Genomic DNA, 18,957 nt, shown 5'->3' with positions numbered 1-18,957 from the left:
TGGGATTGCTGCAGAACAATGTTTTTGTGATTGCTCCTTGTCAGTAGTTATTTCATTATTGCATGTTTTCTTTTATTGTTCCAAACACACTGTTGCCAGGGAAAAGTTTTTTGCAAAATGGCTGTTAAAATATTCAGCCACTTCTGATACCCATTGTTTCTGAGTGGCTTTTTAAAAGCATTTACAGTTGCTGTACAGTTTTTAAAAGCATGTACAGTTGTACAAGAGCCCTGTGGCACAGAGTAGTAAGCTACAGTACTGCAGTCAAAAGCTCTGCTCACGACCTGAGTTCAATCCCAACGGAAGTTGGTTTCAGGTAGCCGGCTCAAGGTTGACTCAGCCTTCCATCCTTCCGAGGTCGGTAAAATGAGTACCCGGCTTGCTGGGGGTAAAGGGAAAGATGACTGGGGAAGGCACTGGCAAACCACCCCGTAAACAAAAGTCTGCCTTGGAAACGTCGGGATGTGACATCACCCCATGGGTCAGGAATGACCCGGTGCTTACACAGGGGACCTTTACCTTTACAGTTGCTGTGGCAAATTTTTTCTTTGCCATTTCCATTTCTTAAATTTTTTCTTGGTGTATGGCTTATGGGCTGTTAACATGAATAGAGTGGATGCATATTCAGCAGAAGATGTAGCAAGTTAATTCTTAAAGAAATAAGTTGTAGCCTTGTTCATCATGCAGTTGCATTATACAAATATCCCAAGTACCAGATTACTGTAGGTGTTAAAGGCAGCTTCTGATCTGATGATTTATATGGGAGCATTCTGGAAATTTGTAATGGTTTGTGGTGGTTCTTTTTTACTTTTGGGTGACAATGGCTACCACAGTAATTTGTAGACAGTTGGACTTGTTTAAAAAAAATGTGGACCTGTAATTTTTTGTGGGCTTAATTTGCAAGGCTGAGCTAATCTAAGTAGATGGCAATCCTGGCCTGATCTGAAGAATGTTGTGTTGATGCATTGATTCACTGTATAGGGAGCTGACTAACCTTCTTAGTTCCTCAGAAGTTGGGAGGACTAAATTCTGAGAATCTAATGAAATTGTCTTCTGAATCAAGGGAGACTTGCTTGGTAGCCAACAGTAATTACTGTGTGTGTGTGTGTGTGTGTGTGTGTGTGTGTATATATATATATATAGAGAGAGAGAGAGAGAGAGAGAGAGAGAGAGAGAGAGAGATTTTCTACAAATGCTTCACTAACTGAAATAACCCATGTCTTATGTCCACAGGGTGTGATTGCAGCAATGAGAGATGGCTTTGGTTTCATTAAATGTGTTGATAGAGATGCCCGCATGTTCTTTCACTTCAGTGAAATTCTAGATGGCAATCAGCTCCACATTTCAGATGAAGTAGAGTTCACAGTGGTTCCTGTAAGCAAAACTTCGATTTTTTCCAGAGTTTGGGGCCCCATTTTTATGGTACTTTGTGTAACATTTTCTTGGCCTTTTTTCTTCCAGGACATGCTGTCTGCTCAAAGAAATCATGCTATAAGAATTAAAAAACTTCCCAAGGGTACTGTTTCATTTCATACCCAATCAGATCATCGTTTTGTGGGCACTATAGAAAAGGAAGCCACTTCTGCCAAATCTACTAGTCCAAACAAAGGCAAAGAGAAGGTAATAATTGCTTTGGGGCTTTTCGCCTCCTCAGGGCAAATAGTAATTTTCTTGAAGTATCAGACAACCAACCCATTTGGTTGCGTTTGTATGTTTTTATTCTTATTAAATATTTTATATTTTAAATGCTTCTAATGTTTTCATGCCTTGTTTGCCACTTTGGCGGCGTGTAAATGCTCTAAATAAATATATTGCTTGTTGGAGGACGAGGTTCAGCACGTGATACATCTTGATTTGCATCTTGTAGGCACAGAATTCCAGGGTTGGAACAATTAGCTTTCCCCCCTCCCCCAAAAGCATATTCTGGATAGTCTGTTGCATCTTACTTACGAAAATATTGACACTAGTGTTGAGCAAGAAAAAACTGGGGTGCTTGATAGCTGATTCATGTAGTCTCACCTCAGGCAAGTTTGTCGAGAGTACACACAACTAGTTGTAGATACTTGGCAACTGGGTGCATGATGATGCACTGAGTTTAAATTTAAAGCCCTAAAATATTGTTCAAATACCCCTCATGTCAAAGTAAACTAAACCATCAGCATCTAACGAGGCTTGGGTGACTGTGTTCTTAGTGGCTTTTAAAGGATGTTCACTTTGGTTGCACCTCTAGAAGCTGCATGAAAATAAATTGGTAGAAGGGTGAAGCACAATACCTTAATACCAAACCACATGCATGCATCAGACTGAAGGGAGGCTGCTTATGAATGCTCATTATAATTCCTGGGATGGAACTAGGAGCATCCTTTGTCAATATGCTCAAACATTCCTTTTAGACAGGCAAATCTGAAAATAGTGGATTTCAACAAGTATATGCCATATGCAGTGTGTCAAGTGTTGGTGGTGTGTGTGTACAGATTTTGCATTAAATGAGCAATCAAAGTCCTTACCAGGGAGCCCTTGTTTATAAGTCACTCCGAAGCACCAAGTAAAGACTGGTCAAGAGTCTCTTACTCTTTTCCTGCATGGTAATGGAATTTCAAAAGCTAGTGAACCATTTAAAATACCTTTTTAAAAGATACTTCAGTTAGATACTTGAAATAAGGGAATACCTGTTTCAGAAAACCCACTTGAAATCTTCTTTTAATTAGGATTAATGAAAAGCCCCAACGCTAGCAGTGTCACTGTACATGGGGTGCTAGGTAATTCATACTTGCAAATGGGTCATAAGTTATTAGGAGTCGATCAACTTCCTGTATTATCGTAAGCTGAAAAAGTACAGTATGTTTGTTTGAAGCACTTATATTGTAAAATTGTTGCAGGGACTCTTACGGTATATGATACACTGTGCGTAAACAGGTGGAATCCACAAACTGAAAAGGCTAGGATAATTTTCTTGCTAATGAATAAGCTGTATTTTCTTGCTAATGAATAAGCTGTATTTGCAGTTCCAGCTACTGTGCCATAGTTGTATTAACCACCAGACCAACATCGGTTGGATGTTGATTAGCGTCACTTCTTATGTTTCTTTTAGGAAGCTGAAGAGGGAATAATTGCTTATGATGACTGTGGTGTGAAGCTGACCGTTCCCTATCAGGCCAAGGATGTGGAAGGATCTACTTCTCCACAAATAGGAGATAAGGCAATACAACTATTCATAATATCTGGCATATTGCAGCTTTTTAGAAGTATTCTCATAGTAATAGGACCTACTTAGTAGAAAAATGCGATCTCTACTAAATTACGATTTACTATGTCTGCATTATTGCCTTCTAAATTTTTCAGCACAATGTATAGGAACTTATTGGCGTAAGAAGGTAGGGGGTAGGGTGACAAATAAGGGGCATTCAGAAGAGATTCAGTTCTGTCAAAGTTATGGTAACTTCAGTGAGTGAACAATATAGTTAAACTACTTCCAAAGCTGTATGTAATCTCTAACCCTGCTAAAAGGTTCCCTAGTTCAGCTGTTCTAACATGTATTCTTCCCATGCAGGTTGAGTTCACTGTCTGTGAAGTGAAGAGAACTGGGTTACAGACAGCCACATCTGTCAGAATGCTTGGTAGGAACTACAGCTCAAAAAGGCTTTTGGGATATGTGGCAACTTTAAAGGATAACTTTGGATTTATTGAAACAGCCAATCACGATAAGGAGATCTTCTTCCATTACAGGCAAGTGACTGCATTTAAGAGCTGCTCTGCACACTGCACCAGCCATAACGAGATCAGTTGAAACAGTTTCTATGTACTTTGCTGGTCACTGGAATCCCTGCGCTACTGTTTGAGGCTCCCAGTGACTACTGGCAGTCTTGAAGATCCTTCTTTACAGTGGAAGGAGATCTAAGTGGTGAGCCGCTCTACATGTGGTGTGAAGCAGTCATTACATAGAGCCTCAGTACTTTGGTTCAAGTGTGAACTCAAAACTGTGGCATGAACCTCCCTTCCCGAGTTGTCTGAAATATCTGGAAGGTTACAAAATTCCAAGGGGAGATTGGATAGTATCCTGAGAAAAGTGGAGCCTTGCTACCCTTGTTAGCTTATTCCTCTCTTTTACAGAGTCCTAATTGAATTCCCATAGTATTTGTGGGTATGGCTGCTCCTCCAGTTGCCCACCATCACAGCCTGATGCAGGAAAAGCTCTTTCCATGTTCTAATCTAATGGCATTTCTCTGTGTGTGGGTTTTAGAGGGGTCCCCTTTCTAATGTTAGTGTTGGGTTAGTGTCCCAGCATCTAGATTGTTGTATGCAATTTTTTTTGCACTTTCTGCTGTGGAACAGATTGATTGGGTGGGGAAGAAGGTAAAATAAATTTAGATCTTGATGCTAACTGGTATGACTTTGCTGATATAAGGTTGCCCTTAAGCCTTAACAAGAGAGAACTTAAGAGCTTTTTCTTACAAAATGCTTATTTAGGATTATAATAAAAATAAAAGGGACCCACAAAGAATTGTTTCCCCATGTATCCTCCTCTCCACGCTATTTTCTTTTTCTTACATGAGCAGCCCCATAGCTGTTCCCTTTACCTGCTGCCTTCTCATCAACAAATTTTCCTTTATCTACCCACTCAGTCTTGTTTTCTCTCCTTCTCACAGCCCTTTTCTTCTCTCCCATTCATCTAACTCCCTTTTTCAGTCCCCCTCCCCATGTTTTGACTGACAGAAGAACAGATTTTAAAAGCTTGGCAATACTGTGGTTGTCTTGCACACTGAGATCTCAGAATGGAGTCTTGCAAGATCTCAGTGGACATTAATCTTTTAAAGCTACAAATGCTGCTTTGGTTATTTTGGGATTTTTAACCCAAATCATTTTAAAAGATTTCAGTTTTTTCTATAAAACTGGGCTTCCCTCTAATAGGTGGAGAGAAATCCCCTCTGGTCCATTGTGTAGATATTTTTTTAACTCACTTTAAAGGGCCCAGTTTAGAATTTGATACCATGCTTTTATGTAGACTTCTGATGTTAATAGTAGAAGTCATAATTGGGTATGTTTGCAGCATTACAAGCAGACTGGCTTTCTGAGGCAACGATACTTATGTGGAAGCACTTCGTAGTTGGAACAGCAGTATTGTATGCAACAATATTGCTCCAGTGTACACCTTAATAGTGACAAATATATAATACATCTAGATGAAGAACTCAGGTGAATTTGATTAATGAATTAAATATGGCATTTAGGCATTTTTATTTAAACATACAGTTCCTTGAGCATCATCCTCTTAACACTGACCTGGCCCTAATTTGTGCAAATAGTTAATACAAATGATCTGTTCCTGTTAACCATCTAACGTAGGAAAAGGGTTCTCACAGAAAATGCATTTGCGGGGCACTGTGGATGTGGGGCTGCTTCATATGATGGTTAAACTGGTTTTGTAAATCACAAAATAAAGCTGGTTGCTTACAATGGCCTTCTGTACTCTGTTTTGAACCTTTGAAAAAAGATTTGTCAAGATCATTCTGTTTATATTAGCAATTTGCTTGTTGAAGTGTTAATGTCTTAATGGTTCCTATTGCTGAAGGGAAATCATTCAGTCACATTCATGTATCCTGAAGATTTTTTTCTCTGTGTGCAGTGAATTTTGTGGTGATATCGATAGCCTGGAACTTGGAGATATGGTTGAATACAGTTTATCAAAAGGCAAAGGAAACAAAGTCAGTGCAGAGAAAGTGAACAAGACTCATACAGGTAAAGTCAAGCTTTTCTTTTAAGCCCAGAAGTAATCTTCAGGGAATGCGATAGTGATAACAATTGAGTGGATGTTGGTTTATGGCTTAAACTGTATAATGTACTAGGAAAGTGATAATTTCTTACCCAAAATAATTAGTCTGAAAGGAAATTATAACTTCCAGGAAGAGACTAGAAGTGCCTTTTGAAATAGTATAAAAGGATCATCTCCAGATAGGTTCAAACAAAACATTTCAGTTCAGCATGTCGTATGAATAATGCTGCCTTAGTTGTAGTACAAACAAAAGTGGTGGCTGTTGACAGCATATTTGATTTTGTCTTTACAGTGCTACAATTGTTATGTAGTGAGCTGGGAACGGAAGGTGTGCAAGAACAGGTTTTGTCCAAAAAAATACATGTTTGGTTTCTATTTAAGCAAGTGTTTCAAGGGAGGACAGTGTAACTTTATTGGCTAAAATAAAAGTTGAGGTTACAAATGCAAATCTTTTTACACGTAACACAGATGTATTTATTTGGATTACAAATAACAAGTTGAAGGAATTCCATTTAGAAAGTGTATGTTTAATAGATTACATTGACATTTTCAGGGAAAATGCTTCTGAAGGGGAGTAAAATTCTGTTAGCATTGGTATTGCAGAGATTAATGTCTTTAATGTCACCTCTTACTGTAGCTATCATTCAAACTGAAGCAATTATCCTTTATTTCATTTATTACAGATTTGTATTTCATAAAGTACACACCAATTGCTAGGCAAACACACATACCTAAGCATAACTGAATGAAATAGAAAATTTCTCAAAACTGGTTAGAAAACTGTAAAGCTCCTCCCCTGTTGTTCCTGTCTTCCCGATAGGGTTCTCAAATCCAGTGTTATTGTGTTTGGTGGTGCTGGATTTGGGAGTTGTGAAGAAAGCAGTGGTGTTGGTTATCACTGATCCAATCTAATGCCTCCAATACCAGGCATGTTAGCAGGTCAGCAATATCCAGCCACACATGTAACAATACGTATCACTAAATCATGGCATCTTTGGGTCAGAGGCTTCAGTTTAGGATAGTGTTTCAATATTGACAGCTGCACTAAACAGATTTTACCAGACATTGTAACAATGTTAATTCAAGAAAGGAATTTAATCCATTATTTTTTTTTAAAAGTCCTCTGACAAACCAATGGAATTTTAACAGTCTAAGCACTCTTAAATTAAAGAAGCCATTTAATGGAATAAGATACTGTAGAGTTTTCTGGTCACATGATATTAGGCATTCATATTAGCTGTCTGCTTATTTTTGTGCCTTTTGGAATTTAACTGTTGCCATGAGATCAGACTCAAAGTACAAAACAAGTAAGGCAGATGTGGTTATTGCTGGGACAAATTCTGTGTTGAAGCTCTTTTTTGTCTAAGAAAGAAGGGATAAATATTACCCAGATTGCAAGGAGCTCCTCAATCAGAACTCTTGATATGCTTAAATTCTCACCATTTTGAGGGGGGGATCTACACGAGTGCAAAAAAATGCAAACACGTATGTTTATCTGGACATACAGTGATATTTACTCTCCAGAAGAAATAAAAAACTTTAGTGTTACTTTTACCTTGTAGTACAATTATTGGGGAATTAGACTCTTCTCCCCCAGTGAGTGGACTTTCACATAGGGGTATTCTTCATGGAGATTTGGTGCTGTTTCGACGCTGTTTTGCGTCGGAGGCAAATTTTGGTTATTCACTGCAGAGCCGTGTTTTCCCCCACTGAGCAAAATAAGCCGGTTTAAAAGAGAGGCAATCCAAACCACTTCTGAGCCGTACTTTCCAGTAAAAGAGCATTTTGTTGCTCGGATGCCCATGAAGAAATGTTTGCTTCGCTCCCCGGGACGTCTCCTTTCTCCTCCCCCAAGAACGGTGATTGGCTGGGGGAGTTGCCACTCTAACAGCATCGCACCGGCAGGAGGGAGACCCAAAGCAGACTGGCTGCCCCTCTTCAGAAGGGTGATGGGGGTTTTGGCTTGGATTTGCCGCTTTTAGGATGCCCCCCCAACACACACACACATAGGATCGCACCGTCTGGAGGGAGACCCAGAGCAGACTGGCTGCCCCTCTTCAGAAGGGTGATGGGGATTTTGGCTTGGATTTCCCGCTCTCAGGATGCCCCTCCCCAACACACACACACACATAGGATCGCACCGGCAGGAGGGAGACCCAAAGCAGACTGGCTGCCCCTCTTCAGAAGGGTGATGGGGGTTTTGGCTTGGATTTGCCGCTCTCAGGATGCCCCTCCCCAACACACACACACACACACATAGGATCGCACCGACAGGAGGGAGACCCAAAGCAGACTGGCTGCCCCTCTTCAGAAGGGTGATGGGGGTTTTGGCTTGGATTTGCCGCTCTCAGGATGCCCCTCCCCAACACACACACACATAGGATCGCACCGGCTGGAGGGAGACCCAGAGCAGACTGGCTGCCTCTCTTCAGAAGGGTGACGGGAGTTTTGGCTTGGATTTGCTGCTCTCATGGTCTCCCCCCCACACACACACATAGGATCACACCGGCTGGAGGGAGACCCAGAGCAGACTGGCTGCCCCTCTTCAGAAGGGTGACGGGAGTTTTGGCTTGGATTTGCTGCTCTCGGGACGCCCCCCCCCCAAACACACACACACAGGATCATGGGAAGAGTGGGCGGGATTAGGCGGATTTGGAGCGGTGAGTCATGAGCGGCAGCAGACGTAAGCAGCGCAGAGAAGTGCGCTGTTTCTCCCGTGAAAAATTGGGATGTGGGGAGAATCTGCACTGCCATGAAAAAGCTATTTAAATCAGTTTATTATTTGCTCCGATTCGAAACGGAAGCAAAATCCACCGTGAAGAATACCCCATAGTTTAGAACTATCTTCTGTAGTATTAGTCAAGCAGACTTCTAGCTGGGTAGAACCTATGTATAGTGGGGCAGAAGAATTGTCCTTGTTCGTCGAGTTTGCATGTCCTACCTCAGGCTACTCTGGCAACCTGTAAGGTTGATATAATGTTTGCATAGGCTGTATATATGTGAAAGCCAGTGTGCAGAGGCCTGATCCTCACAGTTCTTCCCTGGAATTATCATGGGATGAAAAACTATGAATCCTGTGCAAATGTTGCATCCAACACAATGGTTGCTTGGTAGAATAAAAATACTATGTGGGCAGATATCCAGCTCCTTCAGAGCACACAGGCCTGTCTTTTATGGCCTCATCTAAACTGCCCTTGTCACTTTTCCATTACAAATCTTTATTATAAATAGGGCGAAGTTTCACATTTGTATGAGTTGATTTCCTCTTAACTTCAGCTACTTTGGGCTAAATCCAGGATCAGATAGTTCCCCATCATTTTCAGTCCAGGGAATCTGAGGTAGCTTTGTAATTTGGGAATCAGATGGAATGCATAGGTTTTCAGAGTGAACAATTACTTTATCAAAACCTTAACCACAAGTTCTTAACATGTTGAACGAATTATGCTATTACTTCACAATAAATCAGCCACTATAGCAACATTTGAATGGAAGTTAGAAATATGAGGTCTGGGTGAGGGGGTAGGAAAAGAGTTGCTGACAAAAGTTGCTATTGAATGATCTTCAAAAAAAGAATCATGGAAATATGGAAATGGCTGCTGTTTGCCATGTAAGTTGAGTACTGCATACTCCACTTTTCCTTTCTTTCTATACCACTTCCCCCTCTCATGAAGATAACTTGTGGTTTGTAGGGAATTCATCCTTTCTTCCCATCTAGCGTTCCACAACATTCCTTTTGAATGGAATAGGGGAGATGACAAAATCTTTCCACATATTTGCTTTGTCTGGTTCTATGTGATCCAACCTGTTAGAGTAATACTCTAACTTCTATATGCAAGTTTCCTGATGAAAGTTTGTAATGTGTGTTACTTCATTTTGTAGTGAATGGCATCACAGATGAAGCTGATCCGACTGTTTACACGGGTAAAGTAATTCGCCCTCTCAGGAGTGTAGATCCCACTCAGACTGAATACCAGGGAATGATTGAAGTCATGGAAGAAGGTGAATGATGTTTAGTTTTTTTAGTAGTTTATTGGTCCATTTAATTAAGTGGTTTGGTACCTTACTGATTTTCCTGCCTAGAAATATTGGCTGAAATGAGCCTTGCATTTTGATAAACCAGTAAGCTGATACTTAATATACTTAATATTTATATCCTGCTTTTCTGTCCTGTTAGGGCAGAAAGTACAAAATGTATACAAAAGCTGTTAATTCTGAACTCTTAATGACAACACATCTTTCCCTTGTGCTCCCTTCTCTAGGGGAAATGAAAACTGATGTCTATCCCTTTGGAATTGTTGGTATGGCAAACAAAAGTGACTGTCTGCAAAAAGGAGAGACTGTAAAGTTCCAACTTTGTGTCCTTGGTCAGAATGCACAAACAATGGCTTGCAACATTACACCTTTCCGCAGGGCCACGGTGGAATGTGTGAAAGATCAGGTCAGTAGTTGGCTCCTTAAGACACTTCATATTTACTGCATTAATGCTCTGCCGGTGGAATTTAAACTTTATACCTGAAAGAATAAAGGATTTTCAGAATGCCAGGTTCAAAGTAGTGTGACCAAGCATTTTTTCCAGTGTCAGATTAGGCTCCTGGGCAGTGTTTCGAAATGCAAAATTAAAAAAGTAAGGAGACCAAATATTGATGAAGGCTTCACTCTAAGGGTTTTGTTGCCATCAGTCTCTTTTAATGGCCAGTTATTCTGCATATCAGAATGAATTGGAGCTGGCTGTAGAAGGAAAGCTTTCTGTTTAATTCTGGAAAGCATTACCAAGTCCACTGCCTTAGATCCACATGCATGATCATTCAGATTCCCAGATAGGAAGAGCAGGTATTGTATGCAAAAATTTTTAAAATGTTAGCAGGATAACATTGTGGGGGCAAGTAGCATGGAAACAATTCTGATGTGTTACGAGCCTAAGATATGTAAGGAACAAACATAATGAACTATGAAAAGCTATTTTACTTTGTCCAACACCACTAATTTGTATTTTCTGATCAACACTGTAAAAGTTCATGGAGAGATGGAAAATAATGGTAAACAGGTAATTTAGCTGGACTGCAAGTAATTCTGTCCTTCAGTGTAGTTTCAGTTAATGTCGCTGTACTAAATCTCCCTAAAGTCTCTAACGCTGTGTCTCTTGGGCAAGGAAAATAATCTTCGTATATTGCTTGCCTTGTAATTATGGGGAAATCCTAATACTTCCATGCCTTTCACTTTCTTTCTGTATTGATTTGTTTTAGATATGTCTTTATGGTTATGGGCTTCACTGTTTCTGCCTTAAGGCTACCTTCAGTGTAGACATTAAGCTAATATAGTCATACCATCTAGCTTTAGCATTGCAAACTCTGGCTGGCAACAGCTTTTCTCCCAGTGTCTGGTACCTGGTATTGTGTAACAGGAAGTGCCATAAATTAAATATAACATTATGTAGTATTGGTACTACTAGTGACTACTGAGGAATTACGCCATTTTAAGGTTGACAGTGAAGAAATTGTTATAGATTTTCTGTTCTCTGGCTCAGTCATCAACCAAAAGGGAGACTGCAACCAAGAAATCAGAAGGAGAATGAGACTTAGAAGGGCAGCCATGAAGGAACTAGAAAAGATCCTTAAGTGTAAGGATGTATTGCTGAAAGACCAAGATCAAGATAATTCGTACTGTGGTATTCCCCATTACTATGTACAGATGTAAAAGCTGTACAATGAAGGAAGCTGGCAAGAATAAAAATGGTTAATTTGAAATATGGCCTTAGAAGAAAGTTTTACAGGTCTTTTTTTTTTTTAGTCATCAAGTTGCAGCTGACTTATGGCAACACTGTAGGGTTTTCAAAGCAGGAGATGTTTAGAGGTGGTTTGCCATTGCCTGCCTCTGCATAGCAATCCTGGTATTCCTTGGTGGTTCCATCCAAATCCTGACCAAGGCCAACCCTGCTTAGTATCCGAGATCTGATGAGATTGGGCTAGCCTGGGCTATCCAGGTCAGGATATGGATACCATAGACCACCAAAAAGACAACTAAGTGGGTTCTAGATCAAATCAAGCTTGAATTGTACCTAGAAGCTAAATGGCTAAACTGAGGCTATTGTACTTTGGTCACATAATGAGAAGACAAAGACAATAATGCTAGGAAAAGTTGAAGGCAGTAGGAAAAGAGGATGACCCAACAGGAGGTGGATTGACTCAATAGAGGAAGCCGCAGCCCTCATTCTGCAAGACCTGAGCAAGGCTGTAAAGGATAGGACATTTTGAAGGACACTAATTCATAGGGTCACTGTAAGTCAGAAGCAACTTGATGGCATATAACACACACAGCATTGGTATTAAGGTGCTTCTGTACAGGTAGAAGCCTAGCTTGGTTTCATTCCATGTACCTGACCTCTTAAGGAAGAAAATTAACTTCCAGTAAGGCTGAATGTTGTCATTCCACAATTTATATGTTTGTAGATATAAGGGCATTAGCTATGTATCCATAGAACATTATGTATGGTGTGAGTTTGTGTTTATTTAGGGGTCCACAGAACTTGTACCTTTGGGGTGTAAAGGTGTTGAAGTTCTTGCATGTGGAAGAATGAAACAATCACAGGCTCCTAGAATCCTGTTCCAAATTTCTTTGAGTTGCAGTACGACAAAGAACTAATGTGTTTTTAAAATCATGAAGGCTACAAACTGTGTTCTACTGATAAGAAATTGTGTGCTATAAACAGTTCCTTTCGGCCCTACGTATGGAAACCTTTAGTGCCTTAAATTGTACATCTTAATTTGATAAGGCATTTCCCATTGTTCTTGCAGTTTGGTTTCATAAACTATGAAGTAGGCGACAGCAAAAAGCTCTTTTTTCATGTGAAAGAAGTTCAGGATGGTGTGGAACTGCAGGCTGGTGATGAAGTTGAGTTTTCAGTCATCCTCAATCAACGCACAGGAAAATGCAGTGCCTGTAACGTGTGGCGTGTTAGGTAAGAAATTGGTATTACTTTTAATTGTTTGCTTTTATTCTCCTATGGAGCAACTTGCAGGGTTACTTTGAGCAGCCATAACTGAAATCTGACACAAGGTCTTTGTACCCATTATTGGGAAAGAGACAACAGTCTTGAAAATCTGTCAAAACTAGTTCAGCTATTTTCTGAACTGGGCACTCCTTCATGGAAACCTTTTTTTTTTTTTGTATGCTGCTCTTTGGTTATGGCACTGATTGATAAGGGTATAATGGCTGTAAGGGGATTGGTGGTAGGGGTGTCCACTTCAAAAATTGTTTTTATTCCATGCTAGGAAGGGCATGATTATTGTTTTCATTAAATATGGGGAGTACTGATATTGAATTGGAAAGTTGTATGTAGAGGGGAGAAAACCTGAATGTTGCCCTTTCCAGGATTACGAAATTAGATTAAATGATTTTTAAAGAGCTTGCAGGCAGCAAGCAGCAGCAGGGAAGGAGGAAGTAGTACACCCCAACTGGTCTGTGTTACGTGGGGCATTTAAACTTTCCTGTCACCCATTCAAACAGTGGCCCTTTAAGGTTTAAAGGCCCCCTTCCCAATTAGAGATATTTTTATATTTATTGGGGGTGAAATATCAGAATTGGGAAATATTGGGAGTGCATTTCACAATATTGAATGTGGTTGATCGCGAAATATTGGGCATCTTATCATTCAGCAGTATCGCATTGCACACTCTTAGTTGGTATACAAATGTGACTTCTAATGCAGGGAAGATTCTGTTGCGAGAGAATGGTTGCTGCAGATCTGATTTACAGCCCAGTCCTTGTATGCTTACTCAAAAATAAACCTCACCTACTTCATGCACATTTAGGATTAAATGGCATATGTTGCAGCTTTGTTCTGTGATTATGAGATTACGGTTGAATATATGTTTATACAGGGGCAGTAAAATGTGTCATGTTACATTGAATGACTTGAGTTCTGTGTAAACGTGGAAGTCTATACAGCAACAACATCTGGCCTGCCAAATTTTGTATGTTTTCAGTGAATCTTGTTCTGGGGAGGAGTTGGAAGTTAGTGTGCCTTGGGCTGTGTTCATGTAGGCAGAGGGCTGTGCAAACATGGCTGGCCAAAAACAAGACATTTCACATGCTGTTTGCCAAAGAGTGGAATAAGATGAGGATGGCAGTCTTGGCCATCCCTGACACTTTGTATACTCTTACAGTGTAGCTTTTTCTCTGGAACTAAGATGGAAATTTCTGTGTGTTCCAGTTAAGTATTACACATGTAGGACATAAGAAAGCATTGAATTCTTTAAATTACTAATATAGATCACCTTTAGTACTGTAATAATTGTCTGCGTGCCACACCTGAAATTGACACTGGTACGTACTGCTGTGATATAAAAGTGGAATAGCAATGGTTTTTGTGTGTGTTCTCCAAATGTTGTGGTAGAAAATGAAGAGTAGGTCCAGTATTTTGGATTGCTGAAGACAATAGCCTGCTTAAGGAGGTAGCTTGGATGTTGTGCGTAAATTAATTCTTCATTCAAACATCAGCCTTGGCAAATATTGGCTTGGATTCAAAGATCTGTTTTTGCAAGTAGAAACACTGCCTGCACCTGAGTTACAGGATTTTGTACCCTCTGTTAGGGAATTAGTGGTATGGCAAGGGACAGGGAGATTGTGACATCCACATTTAGCAAGTGGAACTATTTCTAAATGGTTGAAGGATCTTTCAATCCAATCTACAATCTTATGTCTTGTGAAACAGTGTATTTTCGACTTTAAAGCAGATCATTTGTCAGGATTGTGCTGTACCAATAATAGTATTCCTACTCCATCCCATTTTCTGCCGACATTTGTGCCTAAACCTTTTAAAAACATTTTTGCAACTTTCCCATAACTTAATTTAAATGTTTATACTGGCAACCTAAGCACAATTACTTTGAAAAAAGTTCAGTTGATTCTAATGAAGCATATTTCAGTGTACTGGTTTTTCAAGTGCAGCGTTCTCAGTCATTTTCAACACTGAATAGGTTGCATTGTATTTTTTAGCTGTACTGTGTGTGTGTGTGTGTGTGTGTGTGTTAAGTGCCGTCAAGTTGCTTCTGACTCATGGCGACCCTATGAATGAAAGTTCTCCAAAATGTCCTATCTTTGACAGCCCTGCTCAGATCCTGCAAATTGGAGGCCGTGGCTTCCTTTATTGAGTCAATCCATCTCTTGTTGGGTCTTCCTCTTTTCCTGCTGCCCTCAACTTTTCCTAGCTGTACTGTATGCTTTTATAAAAAAACCAGGAGGAATCTTTCACCACATTGAACAATATATCATTTTGCATCCTTTTACTTCTCACTACTACCATTTCAGAGGAGCCCCATGGCGCAGAGTGGTAAGCTGCAGTACTGCAGTCCAAGCTCTGCTTATGACCTGAGTTCGATCCTGACGGAAGTCGGTTTCAGATAGCCGGCTCAAGGTTGACTCAGCCTTCCATCCTTCCGAGCTTGGTAAAATGAGTACCCAGCTTGATGGGGGTAAAGGGAAGATGACTGGGGAAGGCACTGGCAAACCACCCCGCAAACAAAGTCTGCCTAGGAAACGTCGGGATGCGACGTCAGGAATGACCCGGTGCTTGCACAGGGGACCTTTAGCTTTACTTTTTTTTACTACCATTTCAGACATACGAAATGGAGTCATGTATGCTCTTGGTTTTCTCAAGACATATCTTCCTTCCTTCTCTTTTATTATTGACCAGAAATGTTTATTAATTGTTTAAGAATGATACTGTTTTGAGTATTCTAAATTGTTGTAGTATTCTGAATGAGTGCATTGATTCAGACTACCCTGATGCTGCTTCATACATACATCACAACCATTTAGATTAATTGTATCCTGTCTCGGACCTCTAACATATCCTTAACTTCTCTCGTCCAACACTAGTACAAGCTTTCTCTAATTCCCTAGATTAAACCACTCTGTAGTCCTGAGTTTTAGCCAGTGTACTGCTGTCATATCCCAAGCTGCTGTTTTTCAGCTGTCACTTTTTAAACAGTTACCTTCCCCTAAATTCTAAAAGGGGGCTGGTTGCAGGCTTGCCCATTTAAGCCATTCTATACCAGTTCTTTCCTAACTCAGAGATTTCAGCAAAATTTCAAGTAACATAATACTCATTTTGAATATACATTTAAATATATCACAGAAAATTGCTTGCATTCTGTTTGATGTACTATGCCTTTCCTTACCGGCTAGATTCCTTCTCTTTGAGCATTGCCCATGGTTACTTTCCTTGAACAGCCTGTTGTATGTTATGGGAAGATGTGGAACTCTTCAGTTCTTTTTAAAGCCAGCACTTCCTTGCATACTTGGGGTGGGAAGATTGCCCCCCCCCCAGCCCATTTTGGAACTCTACATCCTCATGCACGATACAAAAAAAGAAAAATAAATTGTCTGAATAGTCTTGCTGAATGGCAAGTGTTTACTATATTTTGGAAAGAAATTTAGAATTAAGTATTTTCTACTCTTTGAAGTTATAGAGCTTGTTATTAAAAACTTTGCTTGCAGCATTTTAATAGTTGCAGTCACTTGTTACACCTTTTCTTTTTGTGAAACCAGCACAGTTACCAGCAGAAATGCATTTAAACTGAAATCTGATGTACTTACTAGGAAGCAGGTGTCACTGAACTCAGTGATGGGGGATGAACAGTATTTTGAAGTAAATAGGATAGATGTTAAGAGTTAAAATACCACTTTCTCAACTACATAGTAACTTTGTAATCTGCACATAACTCATTCTGTGCTTGTTTGACTTTTTAGTACCCTTATCGTAGTAGGATTTCAATATATCCTGTGCTCTGGTACATTAAAAGTCAAATTTACTCATGTGGGTTCTGGTGGAGCGTGTTAAAATGCCACCACGATTTTTTCTATCATAGGTAGTTATCTCACATTTAAATGTTATTTTGAGTTATGTGTGTTTACTGGTTCTCCCAATAATCTGATCATTTTTTGTTAACAGCGAAGGCGCTAAGGCTGTAGCAGCTCCACGTCCTGATAGACTTGTTAATCGTTTAAAGAGCATTAATTTGGATGATGCCAGTGCTCCTCGTCTAACTGTTCTTCGTCAGCCAAGGGGACCGGATAATTCAAAGGTATGTTACAAGAGCTGTGCCCAGTTTGTGGCATGTCATTTGAGTGACATGTTTATTAAACACTGAGTTTAGCTTCTGTGGCACACTTAATCAGAAGCCTGCTGCTTCCTGAGAACTCTAGTGAATGTTAGCCAACTGGCCTTCAGAAATGGGATCTGAGAGAAAGATCCCAAAGAACTGTAGAAACTTGTATTTCCCCAGAGGCAGTTGCCTTCTTGAAGATAAGTGTAGTTGTGAACTGGACATGAATGTGCATAGATTCTAAAAGATAAAATGTGCCAAAAGATAAGCTGGAAGCAAGATGGAAGACATAGTTATTTGTATAGCACTATTACCTTCTATACGGGATTTTTATAGGCTTTGCTATAAACTAGGGATTTGAAATCTAAAATGTATACTGTATTTACTCCAAAGAAAGACAATGCTGAATGCAAGATGGCCCCCTAGAAAAAAAAAGGAGGTTACATGTAAACATGGATGGCACTGAATTTAAAATGACCCCCTTGTAAAAAAAAGAAGCTTTTAATTATATAGTAATCCCTATAACATAGGCTACAGAAGAAAATAATTCCTTTCACTGTTCACAAGGTGAATTGGATTGTGCTGTTTCAAATATAAAAAGGCAAGAGACTGGCTTAAAAAAAAAACAACCCCGGTTGATCTGCTAGTTAAAGGCTCAGATAAGATTACCTGCCATTCAATTGTAACTAAAATTAACACTTCTAAATCCATTAAAATAAATGAATTTAGAAGGGTGTAACTCTCTTTAAGAATGCACTGGTCTCTGTCTCTGCCCCCATTTCTCAATGTTATATCTCCAATCCAGTAGGCCGTTTAAAATTAGCTACTTGCCTTATACTTCCCTGTCTAAAATGTCCACAAGCTCATAACAACCATAGCTAATGCATTAAATTGCTGTAAACCAGTCAGCTTTTTGAGTTTCTCCTGGGGAAAAAAGTTGAATTACTAGGCAGCTCTGGTCTGAAACACGGGAAGACGCAAAAGCTGGAGTGGAGTACTATTCTGAGACAGAAACATGGATCCTAGCAGTGCAAATTAATCCCCACGGTTCCTACTGCTTCTTACCATGTGCCAGGCAAGGAGCTGTGGTTTCTTAAACTTGCCAGTGAATCCCTTTGTGGACCCAGCATCATGTTCGCTGCTACATTTCTCTGCTAGTTCATGAGTTGGCACACTTTGTCCAAAGTTCTCCCCACATGCGGAGTGAAACACCTTTCACATCACTGGATCTGTACACAAGTAGAAGATGACCACCTCCCTTTTGAGGAAGTCCAAAAAGGTAAAAGAAGTCATCTTTGAGTAAATACAATAATAGCAAAGCTCATAAGGAAAAAGGTGAAACAAAAATAGGAAGAGATTAATGTAAACCAATACCCATAAACAAACCTAGTTATAGACCAAAATGGGGATTAAGAAGTTAAGGGTTTTGAAAGACAGTTTGCACAGTATGGGTTCAAAGCAGGGAGTTTCATACATAGAGGTCAGTAAAAGGTTAGGCAGAATTGTGTTTAAGAAAAAAAGACCTTGAGGCAGCTGAACATGATAGAGTAACGAGTAAAGTCATAGGAATGGATATAAATGAGAATCAAAAACAGAAAGATAAGTCAGAATAAATCCATAGCCTTAAGGGCAAGGAGTCTGTGCTGGGTGCAGAAGGCAATGGGGAGCCAGTTGAAGGGGTTGATGGAGGGGTGTCATGTAAATAGATTTATGGGAGAAGGTATGAAAGAGGAAGGACAGATGGCAGGAGATTACAGTAGTTGATTACTAGGGCAGTGCTTTATCAGAAGGAAATGGTGGGTTTTTAGAAACTGCATTGAGAAGCAGCACAATTTGACAGCAGGCTTGAATGCTGGGAGCAAAGGAGAAGGCCAAGACAGCATCCCCAGTTAACAGGATAAATATTGGGTGATCTTGACTGATATAGAGACTAATTCAATTGAGGAAAGACTGAAAGAAAAGATTAGTGAGTTTGAGATTGCAGTATGACAAAAATGGATGTATTGGAGAGGCAAGTGAAGATATGAGGTGGGGAGAGACATGGAATATAGGTATAGCTTGGTGTCAGCACGTGGTACTGTA

General features: G+C 39.9%; 1 protein-coding gene across 1 annotated transcript in view; it reads left to right on the top strand.

The window, feature by feature from the left end:
- CSDE1 (cold shock domain containing E1) overlaps positions 1-18,957 on the top strand; it is a 36,385-nt gene that overhangs the window by 15,196 nt on the left and 2,232 nt on the right. The window contains exons 13-21 of the mRNA XM_056845616.1: positions 1,234-1,374; positions 1,462-1,620; positions 3,092-3,199; positions 3,551-3,726; positions 5,624-5,736; positions 9,650-9,769; positions 10,030-10,208; positions 12,562-12,725; positions 16,722-16,854. Of these exons, the coding sequence (XP_056701594.1) occupies positions 1,234-1,374; positions 1,462-1,620; positions 3,092-3,199; positions 3,551-3,726; positions 5,624-5,736; positions 9,650-9,769; positions 10,030-10,208; positions 12,562-12,725; positions 16,722-16,854 (1,293 nt within the window). The remainder of the gene's footprint in view (positions 1-1,233; positions 1,375-1,461; positions 1,621-3,091; positions 3,200-3,550; positions 3,727-5,623; positions 5,737-9,649; positions 9,770-10,029; positions 10,209-12,561; positions 12,726-16,721; positions 16,855-18,957) is intronic.

Source organism: Euleptes europaea, chromosome 2 (genome assembly GCF_029931775.1).
Source record: "Euleptes europaea isolate rEulEur1 chromosome 2, rEulEur1.hap1, whole genome shotgun sequence".
Classification (NCBI taxonomy): Eukaryota; Metazoa; Chordata; class Lepidosauria; order Squamata; family Sphaerodactylidae; genus Euleptes; species Euleptes europaea.
Note: the sequence above shows the minus strand (reverse complement) of the source record. Positions and strands in the feature narration are given on the sequence as shown.